Source organism: Gnatocerus cornutus, chromosome 4 (assembly GCF_029298725.1).
Source record: "Gnatocerus cornutus isolate USDA-ARS CGAHR chromosome 4, icGnaCorn1.1, whole genome shotgun sequence".
NCBI classification, from domain to species: domain Eukaryota; kingdom Metazoa; phylum Arthropoda; class Insecta; order Coleoptera; family Tenebrionidae; genus Gnatocerus; species Gnatocerus cornutus.
Window position 1 is genome coordinate 18,057,546 of NC_142236.1, and position 18,981 is coordinate 18,076,526.

At 31.3% G+C, this 18,981-nt stretch overlaps 1 protein-coding gene across 1 annotated transcript; it reads left to right on the top strand.

The window, feature by feature from the left end:
• Positions 1–8,113: 8,113 nt before the first annotated feature.
• Positions 8,114–14,075, top strand: LOC148176508 (uncharacterized). The gene is made up of 6 exons (XM_088034662.1): positions 8,114–8,270; positions 8,318–8,488; positions 11,629–11,812; positions 11,867–12,363; positions 13,868–13,927; positions 13,986–14,075. The coding sequence occupies exons 2-5, from the start codon at positions 8,336–8,338 to the stop codon at positions 13,904–13,906; spliced, it is 873 nt and encodes a 290-aa protein (XP_087890788.1). The 5' UTR covers positions 8,114–8,270; positions 8,318–8,335; the 3' UTR covers positions 13,907–13,927; positions 13,986–14,075.
• Positions 14,076–18,981: the final 4,906 nt, after the last annotated feature.

The window sequence follows — 18,981 nt, forward strand, 5'->3', positions numbered from 1 at the left end:
TTCTAGTCAAAAATATTTTCCAAAATCTCAAAAAACACCATCAAAGTGAATAGTTTAACAGTTCAAAGTCCGATATCTAGTGAGCGAATAAGAAAAAATGAGATTTTGCTATCCTTGAATGTCGATCAATAATTGACAATTTTTTACTAAACAAAGTTATTGCTTGCTTAACTTTCTCATAGGATCACACAGTAATACATAATTAAGGCTTTGCGCTGTTTTTTGCGGTCGCTACAAGCGCTCGGCTGTGCCTCGCAGTAGCAGTGGCGTATCATTCCGAAATGATGGAAAACCTATTGCCGTATAAGACGCCTCTCAATATAAGTCGCACCCCTGTTTTATAAAAGCTATTCTGAATAATTGTAGTTCACTTGGCTTTTTTTAACAAAATTAAAAGTGTTGCCGAATTCGCAAAGCAACCGATCTATCGCGCTTTGCTTCGCCAAACATTAAAATCCTCTAAAATAAAAATATATTTACGTAAGTATGTACTTAAAGGTGCTTTAAAAAACCGTTCCAATAAAGAAAAAGTTATTCTAATAAAATCAAATAAAACTTAAATAAAACTCCACAAATTCAAATTAATAAACTAAATTTATAAAAGAGATAAAAATGAAATTTATCCAATGTGAACAGTCAGTTCTAAAATTAGTAGAGTCATTTTTTCCTCGTATTGGGACAGTGCATTCTGATCCCTCATCTCCCACTCCTACCTACGACACTGCAAAACAGCGCAAAGTATTCGAGCCTTATACATAATATATGAAGTTTGTATAAACGAGTAACCCCTGTCTGAACTTTCATTGTCCGGTCCTTGACGTGCGCGGACGTGTTCTTCATAAAATAGGCCACTGGAACTTTCACAACAATTTTGCTCGTTTTAGTACTTTTAAGGGCCGCTTTTACAAAGCAGGCATAAATTGAGAATAGCATTATTCCTTAGATAAACTCTGGAAATGGGTTTTACAATCTTAGTGGTTAGTTCGTAAAATAGATAAACTTGAGTATAACCATGGGTATTTCTTATTCGGTCGACCGGTGATGGGATAGTGAGTTATTCCTGGTAAAAGTGGGAATTGTATGCGTGTTTATCTGTCATAATTAACATATTTCACTTCAAAAATTTTTGCAAAGTGCTTCAAACAAGTGCCAAGTTCAAAAAAGCTCTATAATTTTGCATCAAAACTGGCGGCTAAAAAATATTAATTTGCATGAGAAATTTTTAATTTTTTTGCAACTTTTGTGTTTTCTGATATAAACTTATCCAAAAAATGTAATAGAGAATGTGTAAAGAAACCAAAAATAACAGTAAGTTAAAAAAATTAAATATACAAAATTATTAGAAAAAATAAGATACAAATACTCAAAGATTTTGAGGAACTTTATCTAAAGCAAATGAAGATAAACTCAAAATAGAGAATGTTAACGAATTTAAAAAAGATGGATGATCTAGTAAGTTTTGTACAAATGTGTAAAATATGTACGATTTGAAATTGCAAATTAGGAAAAAATTTAATTATATTTAAATTTAAAGAATAATAAAATAAATAAATTTAGTAAAGTGGAAGTTAGAAAACTTGTTGAATTCTAAATAATCTTGGATTGATAAATAATATCTGAAAAGTTCTAAAAAAGGAGGAAACTAAGAATATATTTATAACCATAAATAGGTTAATATTATAAATAAACCTGAATAAAGGTATGTTAACAATATTTTTTCTAGATTTTTTTTACACTTTTTTAATTTCACATAACAAAAAAATTATACGTGATACGAAGTTTTTGAGACAAAGGTGTTGTTTAGTACTGTAATAGATTTAGTTAACTTTGAAATATTACCATAGTTACTTTTCAGTTTTGTCAATAGATTTTCCAAATAAAAGCTAACGTTTTGCGCCCTTTTATATCTTTGATTATTACAGTACTTTGCTTAGATTTCAAAACACCAACTTTCGAAAAAGGTACTTAAAATTAATTTCAATTTATCGAACAGTGTAATTAATTACATCCAATTGATTCACTGAAGCTACAAAAGCATGGTTCCAGTCACGTGAAGACGATTAGTTGTAGAACGAATTCTATTTTGAATTAATCTCAACACATTTCCAAATGTCTCATTACTTAAATGGAACCTTCAAATTTCTTATCATTTTCGATAACTAGTTTTTCTTATAAATACAAACGTAAAAATCAATCTACAAACCGTTTAGGGCCTCGTACTTATGAAAGTTGTTCGACAATTTCCTCATCATCATCCGAATCAAATATTGGTACATCATTTATCAACATTTTGTGATTTTAATAATTGCAAACCACAATGTAAACTGTCTTTGTCCCGTTCATTTGACAAACAAAATTAAATAAAACTTGGGGAATTTTGTTTCCAGTGTTACCAATTTTGCTTATCTCCGGTATAGCTAACCAAGACCGAAAAAGTACTTGTAAAATTGGTCACCATTTATACCAGGAATAACCGGCGGTATAAAATTATGCCTAGAATAACTACCCCAAGCTTATACAGGGTTTATACCTGATTTGTAAAAGCGGCCCTTTAGAGGGGTTGGTTTGTGGCCCGAAAACATTTAAAAGTTTGACTGGCACACGATCTACACAAGCATCATTTTCATTACGTTCATTTGTGGCCACAATCTCTTTTAAATGATCAACATCTTCTTCGTTTTTTGTTTTTTCACCGGGATGACTGCAGGAGCTGTGTTTCTCTTGTTGGCTGGACTAATCCTCAGTGGAACTTACAAAGAGTACAACTTTTCTACGAAAAGTCAACACTTACTAGTGTGTGGTTTTATTATTATTATTATTATTAAATTAAAATTATTTGCTGAGGCAAGCCTTTTATGTAAATAGGACAAAAGAATAGTTATGGTCGAAAAAAAAGTAAAATATACAGTGTGTAACAAAAATATCAAATAATGGCTGCAACTTTTTTATTTAAAAGTTACCAAAAAAAAATTTTAATGAAGTTGTTTGCCTTATCATTATGCCCATTTTGAGTAATTTTAGTTTGTTGCTGTCTTCTTTTGTTTTGTTGCCATGATACCAACTTGGTTTTTTTAAATGGTAACCATTTTTTTTTCACATTTTGAAATAAGCATGTTTTTTTTATTCAGACCTAAAATTTTGTAGTTTTTGACAAAACAAGTGGTCAAAAATAAATATCGATTAGGTCACTGTCTAGCAGTTAATGGAGCTCAATTTGAACATCTACTGTAGTGTTGTTACGTTTTTTCTGTATCTAGTTTACTTTTGTTACTTTTTTGTTAGAATATTTTTTATTATACCTGCATCATCATCCTAAATTAACACACGCAAAATCGTGCAAAAAGGGGTCTTTAATGCACTGTCTAGGTAACAAGAAATAGTGAAATGTCAGGACCAATTTTTATTTATAATTTAAATAAACATGAAAATTACAATTACTATTGTTTGAAATTTCAAAGCCTGCCGCTTTAAACTGATTACTGTTTGTTGCTTCGAACTCATAACTAGTAGAAGCTTTTTCATTTTCATTCTTCTGTTGGACGTCCATAGCTCTGAATGAAGTTGATTTAGCAACTGATGTGTTCAGACCACCAGCAATGCGTTTGGAAACAACTATTTTGTTTGAAGTGGATTCTTCAATATAGCTACTAGCCACACTCGAAGATTTCCATCCCACCTGACGTTTCAACTCATCGATGCTCGTACCACTGTTTGCCATAATCGTATGACCAGTATATTTCTCAGCGTCGGGTAGATTCTGAATTAATCGCAGTTCTGCATGTTCTGCTAGCCTTTTAATATCTCCACTCATTTTCTGAACCGATTTTTACAAACGTGAAAAAATGTGCTTGACAACGTAAACAAACAATTGCTAACTCTACGAAAACGATTCACAAACAACCTTTGATAATTTTATTGTGTAAATTCACATTTTTTCAATGCTCCAAAAAAATTGTAAATGGATAGGTGTAATAAAAAATAGCGTAAACACTCGTTTATGAGCGCCTTTAAAACACTTTCGACGTTAAAAGCACTCCTCCGACGCGTCGTGCGTGGTAAGGCTTGCTTATAAACTTGTATTATACAGAGTGTCCCAGAACTCGCGCCCCATTGAGCAAGGGAGGGTGCCGACAGCAATACAGATGGTAAATTTCAAAACAAAAATTAACTAAGGTTAACAGTATTCAAGAACTAATAAGAAGTTAACAACCAATCCCAAAAGCTTATTCGAGAAGTGGAGTAAAAGGCCATCCCAATTTCCTAGGCAACGAGAGTCTAATTTTCATCTGACCAATGAATGATAGTATGTGTCCATAGTTACCAATTTTCAAATTCTGTTCAGCTTCAGGATTGGCTACAGTTTTTTTGTCTTATCTCGGTTATTTTTTGAGTTAAAAAATTATAGTTTCGAAATTTTGGTTCAGAATTGTTGCCTCCATAAGCCCTTTTTCTCTGGGGCGCGAGTTCTGGGACATCCTGTATAGGTAATATACTATTTTTATATAGTTGTGAATTTTTTAGCATTTTGACCACTGGGTCATAATAAACATTCTTTTCTTTGCTTATTTTTTTGTCAAAAATTGCAAAAATTTTGGATCTGAATGAAGAAAAATATGCTTATTTCAAAATAAGAGAAAAAAAGCATAGTTGCTATTTGAAAAAACAAAGTTGATTACCATAGCACTAAACAAAAGAAGGTGGCAACAAACTAAAAAATTAGAAACAACTTTTATTTAAAAAAAAATTGTAACGTTTTAAACAAAAAAATTACAGCTATTATTTGATACTTTTGGTGCACACTGCATATACAGGATGTCCCAGAACTCATGACCCAGAAAGCAAGGAAGAGTGCCGGCAGCAATACAGATGGTAAATTTCAAATTAAAAATTGATTAAGTTTAATAGTATTCGAGAATGGATAAAAAATTAACAATCAATCCCAAAAGCTTATTCTAGAGGTGGAGTAAAAGGTCATTCCAATTTCCTAGGCAACGAGGGTCTGACCAATGCACGATAGTATGTGTCCATAGTTACAGATTTTCAAATTCTGTTTAGCTACCGTTTTTTTTTGTCTTAACTTGATTAGTTTTTGAGCTAGAAAATTTTTGTTTCGAAATGTTGGTTCAGAATTGTTGCCTCTATAAGCCTTTTTTTTCTGGGTCACGAGTTCTGGGACACCTGTATAAACAAACACCACCGCCTACGATCTTTTCTAAAAATTGTGTAATTGGTGATGTTTATGATATTATCTGGGATAGAATAATTGTGCCAAGTTCTAGTAAGAGCGATAATAGCCGGTTGCTTAATCAAGATTTCAGCAGCAATTAAATCAAATTTAGCTATAAGGTAATTTAAAATATTTTTTGGCCTCATGAATTGTAAACGTCAAATTAACATTCAACTGACATCTTCGGAAACACTAGATTTACAAGCGTCCTGGACGTTTACACACGCCGTGCTGTAAAAATTGCCCAAATCGTCTGCTCTTCACATGCGCTTATAAATTAAAATCACTTTACCATAATGAAGATTGATCACCAAAGTGGAATCTACCTAAATTATTATCTCAATTAAGACAATATTTCTATTTTTAAAGTAATATTAAAACGTTTTTTATACAGCGCCATCTTGTGTACTTTTTGTGCACCAACTACAGAATTGACAGATGATGAAATTTACAAATGTCAGATGTGACAGTTCTCATAAATTTTGAAAAATCCAATTATTTAAATTAAAATTTTTCGGCCAAAAAGTTTAATTCAACTCTTGTGCGTTAACCATTTTACAGCGCTCAATCATTAAAGCACTCCGGCTACGCCGTCGTGCTTCAAACTGATTTCGCGCTGTAAAATGTAAATTACCACACGCGACTGTAAATAACTATTATCTACGACCAAGTAAAAAGAACATTGTTATCACTCATTTTAGTTGTTCAATGAGTTATAATATATTCTTGTTCTATTCAAGAAGCAACGCAATTCATTTTGGCGACATTCGACTTAACAAACAAATTCAGCGCACCCGTCAAACCTGTCAAGTTGTAACACAATTCTGCACTTTTTAGTCGTGAGCGACCGTAGATAAAACGATGTATATCATACGTGAGTAAAATGCCATTATTGTATTGAGACTTACATTACATTATTGTCACTTACATTATCTAATGGTAACTCTAAACCTTGAGCGGTTAAATCAATAGCGTTCAATAAATAATTTAAACTTTAAATTTTATTTACAAGGTAAGTAAGTTTTCAACTACATATACGGGGTGTCTCAAAATTCGCAAATTCCGACTTTAGAGCGTTATATAGAATTGTTTGAGTAGTTCAAATATGAAAAATAATAAAGATTTGAAACTTCCCCACAAAGATGCATTGATCTGAATGTGCCCGCTTTGAACTGCATTTTCTTCAAATGCAGGGTGAAAATTCCAGTGTTTATTGTTATCTATGATGTAGATGATTGTGGATAATAATAATGTAAAACAATTTCTTGAAGAATTTGCTTTAATTGAGAGTAAAAAAATCTTAAATTTTTGTAATTTTTCTTAAAAATGGAACGGCAACGTGGTTAGAAATTAGTCTAATGAATGCAGGCAACTATGAATTTTGTCAAAATCTGTCACTTTCCTAAAAATTAGATTCAAATGGATTTTTATTCAAATAATAAATACGCAAACATGTATTTCAAAGCAATACAAATAGAAATTATAAGATAGGTCAGGATGTGAGTTTTGCAATGTTGTTGCATTGAACAAAATAAAAGTGCTTACATCTTCTTCAGGAAGTGCAATTTTTTTAAGCATTTACGGACACCACTGGGTTCCCCCTACTGCGCTCTGAATTCGAAATTCACTAATTTTGAGACAACCTGTATAATTTACATTTATTACAAGTTAGTTGAACGATCAATATCCATGTAACTTTTAAACGTAAGCACCAACAGAGATTTGAATTAGTTTTCTTTACAATTTGACTAAGAAATATCTCTTATGTTACTTTTACGCACTTGGGTCTAAAAAAAATTTAAAATTAAAATAATAATCCAAATGTCAGTTTTATGTAGGAATTATAGTATGTACAGGACTCTCGTCGAAATCTCATAGCGCAACATGCTCACATTAGTGCTCTTTTAAACTACTCCAAAACTTTTTTGCAATTTTTTTACACGGCAAAACAAACAAATTTTTGGAAGCCAAATATACCGTTAAATTTCGGTAAAGAAATTAAAATAATATGTAAAATCCCAATAATTTTAAATTGCTCCAAAACGACTACATTTATTTAAAAGTTTAGAACAACGGCACAAAGTTCTAATCTTTTATGAGTTACATATTTCTAAAAATTATAAAATCAAAATTTCCAAAATTGCAGAATACAAAGAAACTACAGTTAACCGTCTCAAAATTGTTTGCAATTTGAAAAGTTAAAGTATTTTTAAAATTTTACTAATTTAAAAAAAAACATTTTCTAAAACTTAGGTAAAGTTTTCTAATACTTAAATGTTCTATTTTCAAAATTTTATTATAGGAAAAAACCTAATCTATACTTCACGAATAGCTCTAAAAATATGTAAAATTTGTAACCGAAATTTTTGAAAATTTTAAAATCTTGAATGTATGAACTGACTTTAGTATAAAACTCGAAAAATTTTAATCAGACCAATTCTGATTCTCCAAACTTTTAAACAGAACACATAAAATTTGATTCACAATTTACTCATCAATTGGAGATAAATCAGCTGTCAAATTTTATTCATTGTGACACTGGTTGACATGATTTCTAATTAACTTTTTTTATAAGTTATAAAAGAGAACAATTGTAGATAAAACCTTGTAAGAAAAAGTTTAAAGTCTCTTAATGGGATTCGCGGTTTTTTAAATTTGCAAAATGCAAATTGAATTCACACGTAATAATGACAATTTAGGTGGCTTTGAAAGTTATTTTAATCAAAAGTAACTATATTTAACGTAAATCTAGTTACTTTAGCAAGGTTCGTTCAGTGGCGCCGCGGCAGACGGTCTAAGCTTTCGATCAATTACGCCGGCGATTATTCATGGAAACACGTGAGTATCTTTTTGATTGGTTATCGCGGTCACGTGGTAACGTCCGCCATTTTGGAGCAAAGTGTGTTTGTTTACATCGAATTCCCGTATTTACTTTTGTTTTCAAAGCTATTTATTGTTTGTTACACTTTAAAGTGAGTAAAATTTGTGCTTTTTAACATTTTTTTATAATTTGCGCATGACCTATCAAGTTGGCTGAAAGACGGTAGTATAAAAATTGAGGTTATGTGTTACAAACATCGTTTGATTTAGGTGTAATAGCGGTACGAAATGCCGGGATGTGCTGCATTCGGATGCACCAATTCTGCCAAAAAAGGATTTTTGATGAAAAGGTTTCCATCAGATCTTAAAAGACGTGAAGAGTGGGCCAAACAACTCAAACGTGACCGGTGGACACCAACGGTTACCTCTCGTTTGTGTGAGGTAAGAACGAAAACGTAGTAGGCTGCGAAATAAGTTTTTCAGATTCGGTACATTATAGCATCATTTTTCATTTGTTACTTTTTAAAGCACTATTTTGTGGGTTGGTACTGTCAAAACTACGAAATTCATCCAATTATAAACGTAGTTTGATGACAATTGACGGTTGAGTGACGTTTCACCAACTTACCAGTTCTAGAAAAATGTCCCTAAATGAAAATTTCAAATTATTTTTCTACTAAACGTTAAAATGATATTTCAAAAATAAGACAGAAAAGTGACATTTTACGAAATAACAGATGCACACTTTTGGTTTTGAAAAATTGTTGTGTAATGAATATAGCCTCATTACAGCATTAGATTAGTGATGAGCACATTACACAAGTGATGTTATCATTACATAACAAAAATTCATGGTAAAATTGCTGTTTTATAACATAGCTATTTATGCAACTAGAGGCAGAAGTAATTAATTTTATTACAAAACGTGATATTGTCGACGAGATGAAACAACATGTCATGTGAAACATAAAATAGACTTTTATTTCATACAAGATTTTTTTCTAATTCGGCGACAAAAACGCATGAAAATACAGATTTGAATTTTCTTTTCACGGATTTTGACAGTTTTTGTAATTGTGTTTGTCGTTTTGCATCTGAAATGTTGTTTAAAATGTTGTGATTTTGTAATTGAATTAGAAAATTAACCAATTTTGCAACAAAAGTTTGCACAACCCGTCGTGTTTTGCTTACTGTTATTTTTTTTTTCTCAAAAATGTGGACATTTTTGGCCCAGAATCAATACAATAGATCAAGACTCATACTTTTGCTAAGTTTGATCAAATGTCTTCGATTATTTTAGAAAATATTAGAGATTGAACTAATCAAAAATTTTGAAGCTCAAATTTTAGAAGTCGACGAAAACTACTTTGGGCTTCAATATCCCGAAAAGTAGAGATTAAAGCAGAGACGGACGTTGAGCGTTTTTCTACAAAATGACGTCATATCTGCCTAAATTCGGTCTCAATTTCACGAATCTAAAACCATCTAGAGTCAATTGATATTTTGTTTTATTTTTTGTTTAGATTTTTTTTAATATTCTTCTAAAAAAATTTGGAAATTTTTGTCTAGGAATTATACAATAAATTAAAATTCATACTTTTGTCAAGTTTGATAAAGTTTGTTTGACTAATTTAGAAACTATTTGACTTTTTCTACATACAAAAATACCGAGGTTCAAGTTTTAGAAATGACGAAAACTCAATTTTGAACTTCAATATGTCGAAACGTAAAGTTCGTACGATCAAAGCAGAGACGGATCTGTATTTTTTGAACAATTCTCTACAAAATGACGCCATTTCTTCTCAAATTTGGCATTAATTTCGCGAATCTAAATCGGTCTAGAGGTAACTAACACTTGTTTTAACTTTTTGTTTAGACCTTTTTCAAAAATCATTTTCTCAAAAAATGTGGAAATCTTGGCCGGAAATCAAAAAAAATAATCAAAATCTATACTTTTGCTAAGTTTGATGTTTCTTTGACTACTTGGAAAAATATTAAACTTTTTCACACTGAAATTTCGAAGTTCAAATTTTAAAAATCGATGAAAACTCAACTTTGAATTTCATTATTTTGAAAAATAAAGTTTGGATGATCAAAGCAAAGACGGATCTGTATTTGTTGAAGAATTTTTTACAAAAGGACATAATTTTTTTCTAAATACCACATCAAATTTCCGAATCTAAAACGATCTAGAGCCAACTTACTCTTTTTTTACGTTTTGTTTAGAACTTTTTTTTAAACATTTTTTCTCAATAAATGAGGAAATGTTTGGCCTGAAATCGAAATAATGAATCAAAATCCATACTTTTGCCAAATTTCATGATATTTCTTTGACCATTTGTAGAAAATATTGAACTTTATCTTAACACAGAAATTTCAAGGGTCAAATTTTAGTCTATTTCCACTTTGGTCCTAAATATCTTGGAAAGTAAAGTTCGTAAGATCAAGATAAGTACAGTTCTGGATTCTTTGAATAATTGTCTTTTAAATGATCTACTTTCTTCACAATAAAGTCTCTATTTAGAGAATGCAGAGCAAATTAGAGCCGAGTTGATTTTTTTGAGCTTTATTTTCTGGAGTTTTTTATCAAGATTGTAAACGAACATAACGGTTTTATTGGCCTTAAATCAAAAGAACTATTCCAAGTCTACGAATGTGTAAAATTCGATCAAAATTCAGTACTTTGAAAAATATGGCTCAATTTTAGCCGTCAGGCAGAGCACAACATTCTTTGAAAAATTCTTTATAAAATGACGTCATTTCTTTCCAAATACGACATCAATTTTGCGAAGCTAAAACGACCTAAAACCAACTGAGACTTTTTGTTTAGAACTTGTTTAAAAATATTTTCCTCAAAAAATGTGAAAATTATTAGCCGGGAATTAATAGAATACATCAAAATCTATACTTTTGCCAAGTTCTCTATCAAATGATATGTTTTTTTCACAATAAAAAAGTTTCCTTTTAGAGAATGTAGAGCAAATTAGAGCTGGGTGGAATTTTTTGAGGCTTAAATTTTGAGTTTTTTTAACTGTTTTTAATAACGGTTTTTTTAGCCAGAAACCAAATGAACTATTCAACATCTACAAGTGGGCAAAATTAGATCAAAATGTTTTCAGTATTTTGGAAAATATGGGTCTTTTCTAGAATCTAATTTTTATAGTCAATCAAAATGACAATTATTGTTCAATTTTGACTGTCAATATCTCGGAATGCAATAGCTTTAGAAGATAAATAAGACAGTTCTAGATTTTTTGAACACTTCTCTATAAATCTAACACAATTCAGAGCCAACTGGGAGTTTTTACATGAAAATGACCAAACTTTTGTCTATAAATGAATTCAACAGATTAATATTTACAAGTTGGCCAAATTTCATGTGTTTTTTTTTTATTTATTTAACAAATATTTGAGTTTTTCTAAACACAGAAATTTTGAAGCTCTAACAATCAAACCAGACACGTCTTTGGATTTTCAATGGCTATCAAAGTAATTTTCGCGCACTTTCGAAATTAAAATGACCATGAAAATCTCTACTTTTTTTTATTTATTGAACAATGTGAATTGTAATGAAATTGCAGGTTCATTTCGCCTATGAAATGTGGGAAAACAAACGTGTGGATGGGAAACGAAGACTGAAACCAAATGCAGTTCCCACAATATTTTCTTTTACTTCTAATTATTCCGAAAGAGACAAGTCTCCCATAAGGTGTAAAGTGGAAATTTCGACTCCTCCACCTCAGCAAGATTGTACAAAGAAAATAGGTGTGTAGTGTATTATTAATATTTTATTTTTATACTTTGTACTTTTTTTTCCAGATGAACCTGAACCCCAGATATTATCAGGTGTTATTATTTTACTTCCAAAACGAGTACAAGTACCTGAAATAAATACAAAACCAAGTGAGAGTATTGGTGATAAAATAACGGAAGTTAAACCTACGAGGAATGAATTACACGATAAAATTTTTACGAAGCAACAACAAACAATATTAAGATATAAAAAACAGTTAAGGCATTGTAAGAGGCAAATTGCATCTTTGCAAGCGAAGCTTGCAGCGCAACGAAGCGCTTCTTTGTTAACTCCTCTTTTTACCAAAGACCAAATACTGATGTTGGAGAGGAGAAAAAACAAAAAATCCACAAAGTTTTTAAAATGGTCTAACACCACTATCACAATGGCGCTAAAATTGAAACGAATCTGCGGAATTCATGGATATGAAGAACTACTTCAGCAAGGTTATCCATTACCTTCAGTTCGCACTTTACAAAGGAGGATTGAAAATTCAAAGTCTGATAATGGAGCTTTGGAAGAGGTATAGAATCACTTTGGTATAGAAACACCTGTATAACACCAGGCAACAATTTTGATGGGTGACTCAGGAATTCTCGTCATCCACCATTTTGCCGCTTTGTTTTCATGGTAGATATAATTAGTTAAAAATTATTTAAAACGTCACTTACCTCAAGGGTTTTGTGATTAAATGTTTGGTTTTCGGGCTTCAAACTACAACTAGAACAGTTTTTTTATTTTAAACTTTGCTCGATGGTTAAGGTTAAGTACAAATGCCAGTCAAAAAATCGAAACTTACATTTGTAGTGCGCGGCAAATTTCTTTGGCATATCATAGCCACCCTTGATGCTATTTTAAATTAAATTTTATTACTTTAAATTTACCGCCAACATTATTAAATATTGAACCAACATTGTCAAAACCTGTTAAATCTCTATTAAAAACTACCAGTTGCAACAAATGTTTAATTAGTTATTTATTAATACACTAAACTTTGACAACGTGTTAACCTCAAAAATCGCTACATTCAATCTTCCCCTAATTTTCTCCCTAAAGATTTGAAAGCCTGATTTACACCCGAAAATTTTCACAGGAGAGTGGACTGATAGCATTGAGCTGGACTTTATAATACGGGCATTTCAAAAAACCCTGTATATAAAAAATATGTATAAATAAATATATACAGTATGTCCCCGGATTGAGTTCACAAGAGGAAAAAAAACGTTATTTTGCATTTTACAAAAAAATGACAAAGGAATAATATTTTTTGCTTAATTTAAAATAAATAAATCTTTCATTAAAACTTTAATATTATCAAGCTGTTATCTTATAATCGAAAAAACAAAAAATAACAAACAACTTTTTTTAATTTTTTGTTTTGCAAAAAATGTCAAAGCAATGAAATTTGTTACTTAACTCAAACCAATTTCCACTATTTGATTGACCCATTACCTGTTTTAGCACACAGTTCAATTCTAACTCGTAATTTTTTAAGACTGTTTCGAATTTTCTCAATTATTGTTAAAGATGCAATTGCATTTCTTTTCCAATTTTTTAATACTTACACATTATTGGGTTAATTTTCCTCTAATCTTTAACGCACTACAAATAGTCAAAATATTGTGAATCCACAGCCTCCTATTATTTAAATACGATTACAAAATTTAATAAATAAAAATAATGAAAAAATTAATTTTAAGAGTACAAACTAATAATTTTGAACTTTTAATTGCAGATTTATCTGTTTTGAAATAAACAAAAAATGTTATTCCTTTGTCATTTTTTTGTAAAATGGAAAATAAACTTTTTTTCCCTCTTGTGAACTCAATCCGGGGACAACTGTATATAAAAAATGTGTGTCAACATAGACAAAAAAATTCATTTTTAGTTGTGTTCTAGCAAGCTTTGACCGAAATTGACATAAAGAGACATTTTCATTTTTAGACTTTAATAATACTTTGGACACATTAAATACCTCGAAAAACGTTGAAATAATTAATAATACTAATAATTAATACTTTTTACAGACATCTAACACAAATCCAAATCGACAAAGTGGTCAATAAGTGGATGCTCATAAACCTGAGGTAAATATTTTACATGATTTTATCTACGATCGTGCAAAAGACGTAATTTTTCTCGCAGAGAATTGACCGATTTACAATGAAGCAATTTTAGAAAGCAGCGGAATTTGAAAGGGATCTGTAATGGAAACATGTCAATTTTGATTAATAGATGGCTCGGTAAGCAACTGATCGCCCAACTTGTGACAGACATCAACCCCATCTTTAAGATGAGGGAAGATTGTATGGCTCCCATTATTGTGATCAATCACTCATATGAAGTGATAATACCTTCAAGAGAAGAATGGAGTGAAAGAACAAGAGCCATAACTCAGGGGGGCTGGACCATCTGTTATGCAGATGGCTCGGTCTCACAAGAGGGCTCAGGCTCTGGAGCTGTTATTTGGGGCACGGATTTCGGTGTCTCAACATCACTGGGTAGACATACCAGTGTGTTTCAAACAGAAACCTTTGCTGTAATACAGTGTGTTACAGAATGTACTCAGAGAGCTATTGTTAATAAGCACATCTGCTTCTTTACTGACAGCCAAGAAGTCTTGAAAGCTCTGCAGTCATGCAGACATGCGTCAAGACTTGTCAGTGAATGTCATACAGCACTGCAAAATCTGGCAAGGCGCAACAAACAAATTGTGCTTTGCTGGATACCAGGGCACACAGGGGTCGAAGGGAATGAAAGGGCTAACCAATTGGCCAAAAGAGGCTCTGAAAAGGGCTTCTTTGGACCGGAGCCGGCTCTTCCAATTCCGAAAACCCTCCAGAAAAACCTCCTGAAAGAGTGGATTGAATCACTCCACAGGGAGGAATGGCAAAAGCTTGAACTGCGACAGTCTGGGCTATTTATTGATGGACCAGACTTAAAACGCAGTGAAGAACTATTGAAACTCTGTAGGAAAGACCTCAGAATATTAGTGGGACTGTTCACAGGACACTGTCCCCTTAACAAACACATGCACACAATCGGTCTCAAGACTGACGACATGTGTAGAGCGTGTATGGAGGACACGGAAACTCCACTACACATATTATGCCTCTGTCCAAATTTTTCTGAACTGAGGAAGGAACATATGGATTTTCATATTTTGGAACCATCTGAGATTCGGGAAGCACCCATAAAGAGCATCCTGGCGTTTGCAAAGACAACAGGGCTCTTATAGGTCGTCCCGTAAACGAGGATTGCACACAATGGGTCAATAGACCTCAGCGTGCGGCTCTTAAAGGGTCTCCTCGGAAACAAAAAAAAAAAAAAAAAAAAAAAAAAAAAAAAAAAAGCAACTGTTTTTAACTAATTACAAAATATAAAAACAAGTTTATTGCTGATGTTTTCACAATTTGGTGACAGTTTTACAAATGTAACAGTTTTTTGGCTTTCGAACTATCAATCACATAGCCGCTTTTTAAATTTAGCATATGCAAAGAATGTCTGCAGGTAAAACGAGGGTTGGTGACTTCTGTTCATTGACAGATGATTTCTAAACCTTTTTTTAATTAAAACTGGAAAGTAATCATAGATAAAACGTTGTCATAAACACGTTTAAAAAGTTTTTTTTTTTCTACTTTGCGTTAACAATACTTTCATTGTGAAACGCAAACGCGCAAAACAGTAATTTTTTTTGGTATGTTGGCTATGTTATTATGCCGACACTTAAACGTTGAATCAAAACCTCAATGATGATCATCATCATGATCACGAAAATGTGAATTTAGGAATAATGAATCAGAAGAAAAGCAAACGTTGTAATACCTAATTTTGCAAAATTAAACAGAAAACGTCAGTAATTATTTGAATTGAAATTTTGTTAGATAAATGTCATTACCTCTTTTGTCACCAACCTAACTTGTCAAAAATCCCTAACCGAAAATAATTTCTTTCAAATGTAATTTTTAAATTTATTTACAATGCAAAGTAGAAAAAATAGTATATTACACTCGTTTCATAAGACGACTTGTAGCACTCATTCTATTCAAACTCAAAACTCATTTGTGCTACAATACTCGCCTTATGAAATACGTGTAATAATGTACTATTTCCTAATTTGTATTTTAAACATTCCCAAGTTGCAAGTTTCAAGGTTTTGGATTCTCTCGACAAATACCCACAGAATTAACAAAAATACGAATTTTTGCGAAAATCTATCATTTCCATATAAAAGTTCTAAATTTGCCTCTAAACCTTTGGAGTCACGAAATCTGTTTTTTGTCTCGTAGATTTCATCTGTCTTAAGGCGGCGATTTACGCAGAGCATTCTAGGTTTGCTGTGTCGTTTCTCTGCTGTAATCTTATAGTGTTACACACACATCCATCTCTTCGACGAAATTCAAGGACAGGGTGATGCTTTCGGACACATCGGCAGTACACTAACCATTTCAGACTCGGCAAACGAAGCGTTTTTAGCATGGCATTTTATTAGTTGGACTACAGCTCAGAAAGAGTAGACATTGAAGGCAGCGATATAGCAAAAATAATGATAAAAAATAATACATAATATAAAAATAAAAACAAAAAATATAAAAGCAACAACAAACCAATTATTTAATAAAACAAAAAACAAACAAACATAAAATTAGCCGAAATTATTAAAACCAAGGCAATCCTTTGTCGCAACGCGAATTCACAAGCTCGGGTACCAAATTTGTTCAAATTTGATGCAAACTACAGTGAAACCTGTATAAAAAGGAATTGCAATCCGATGTTTACGATGTTTATATAACCTAAAACCTCAGCTGAAGTACAATACGAGGTAAACAATATAAACAAGACAGTCGGCGTGTTACTTGTTTTCTAAACAATTCCCAATTGTTTTTAAGAAAATTTAAAAGAGTAAACAAAAAATTTCCCTTTTAAATATGCAATAGTCCGTTTTTTGGCTTCCGTGTTTGCGTAAATTCTGCTGTTTTTTAAAGGTTTCAGGTCTTTAAAATAGTCAATTTTGTAAAAATCCAAACAGTTTTAGAATAATATTTAAAATTATAAAATTAAGTTATAGTAAATACAGAATTAACATAGAGACCGATCTAAGAGCCAAAAATTTTATTTTTATTTTTTTAATTTTTATTTTATTTTAATTTTCTTCCCTTCTTTGGTAAATAATTTTACAGTTCGTATATTAAGTTTCTCTCTGTACAGAACTGTTTTGAACATATTCTGGCATTTTCTAAATTAAAAAATCAAACCGACGAATCAAACACGAAATCACCCACAATTTTCTTGTCACACTGGCTTTGGAAAATCTAAAAAAAAATATATTATTTTCAGCATAGTTTCCCTGATTGTCACTATTGCACCCAGATAGAACAAAGCATTTTAGTATTTATTCGCGACGTGAGAATTATAAGGTTCTAAGTGATTTTTTGTGAAAATTTAAATTGTATGTTTTGCGATTTTTTTAAACCTGTTCTATCATGTATAAAAAAGAAGTGAGTTAATATTTTAACCAGTGAGTTATATTTTAACAAAAATTTGAAAAATTAGATAATGTAATAAATTAATTCTAAATAATATCGTCCATATTTGATAAAAAAAACTTTCAATCCTTTAATAAATTAAAATTGCAAGGCAAGAAATATGTTACGAATACCTAAAGAAGGTAAAAGAAGAAAAACTAAGTGGAATGTGCGATGTATTTGTCAAGAGCTGTATGCCTTCGTTCTAAAGAATCCAATCTGTAAATAAAAATTTGCTTCTTATCTAACTGGACTGTGAATGAATCGAACAACAAACAGAAAAACTTGATGTTGTCTAAATTCGTAGTAAATCATAAATAAAGCCAAGACACAAATCATTTTTGTTGTTCCTGACACTATGGCCAATGGTCAACCTTCAACAAAGACATTTTTAGTAAGTAATCTCTTCAAATTTTAACACAACGTGAAAGTTATCCTGTCACATCTGTTTTAATTAATTCTAATTGTTAAAAGTGTTATAGGTGTATTGTAAATGTGCGCTAGCATTGGCCCAATTGAATATAAACAACCAATAAAAATGCAAGCAAAATAACAATCTTCAGCAGATTTTACCATTTATTAAACCTGCCAACAAAGAGTTTTATAAATAAACTTTTAAAAAATTAGTTATTATTTTTACGATTTTTTAATAAAATTTAATAAAATCATTGACTAATTTGTATTGGTGAATATCTCATTATTTTTAATTAATATCATGGCGCTTAGAACAGTTTTTGAATTTCAACGTCAATAATTTTTTTCTCATTTGTCAAGACGACAATATTTAAGAACTCTCAATATCAAATTGCAAGTTTATTAACAAAGCTTAATAATATAGTTTTTGCAGTCAGGTTAATGTGACAATGTCTACTCGTAGTTTAAATAATTTCTCAAAATATGTGACTTGCCGCTGAGCCCGTTATTTAGGTATGTCAAGTCTTTAAATTTGAATGGACATCGAGTCGATTTCGAGACCAAATGGGCAAAGAAAAGAAAGTTAGTCGTTTATTATCGTACAATTTCGTTCAGCGCACTTCTCGGACACATGTTATTTTTTCCCCCACCATCATGGTCACAGAGGGTTGGTTTCAACCTAAGATGTACGCAATTTATCCACAATTTGGGCGATGCAGGCTTCATGTAAATTAGATCCTACATGATTATAAAAGAATTAACAGTGGAACGAACATGATATTCTTCTTGTTAAAGAATGGTTCTGTGTCGGGACGAAGAGCTTTTTACAAAAAGAATGTTATTTCCTGAGATATTTAGTTCTAAACTTGGCCAAATTTAACGATTTTCAACATTTTTTTATCATACTGTCATTACTTTTTTTCAAAAAAACTCAACGTCCCGACATTAATTACTATCTTAACTGCAGTTTCACAAAATTTGAACTGATTTTTTTCACAGACAACGGAGTAATATCGAATTTTGTGAGGCCTGAAAACATACATTTTTCTGGAGGTAAATCGCCGCCTTAAGACAGAAACGAGGAATTGTACAAATATTCACAGGATTAACAGAAAAACAGAAGCTTTGTTCTAATTTAGAATTACTTTTTTGGTTCGTCACTTCATTCTTTCTGTTTGATTTTTTGGAATCTGCTTTTTTGA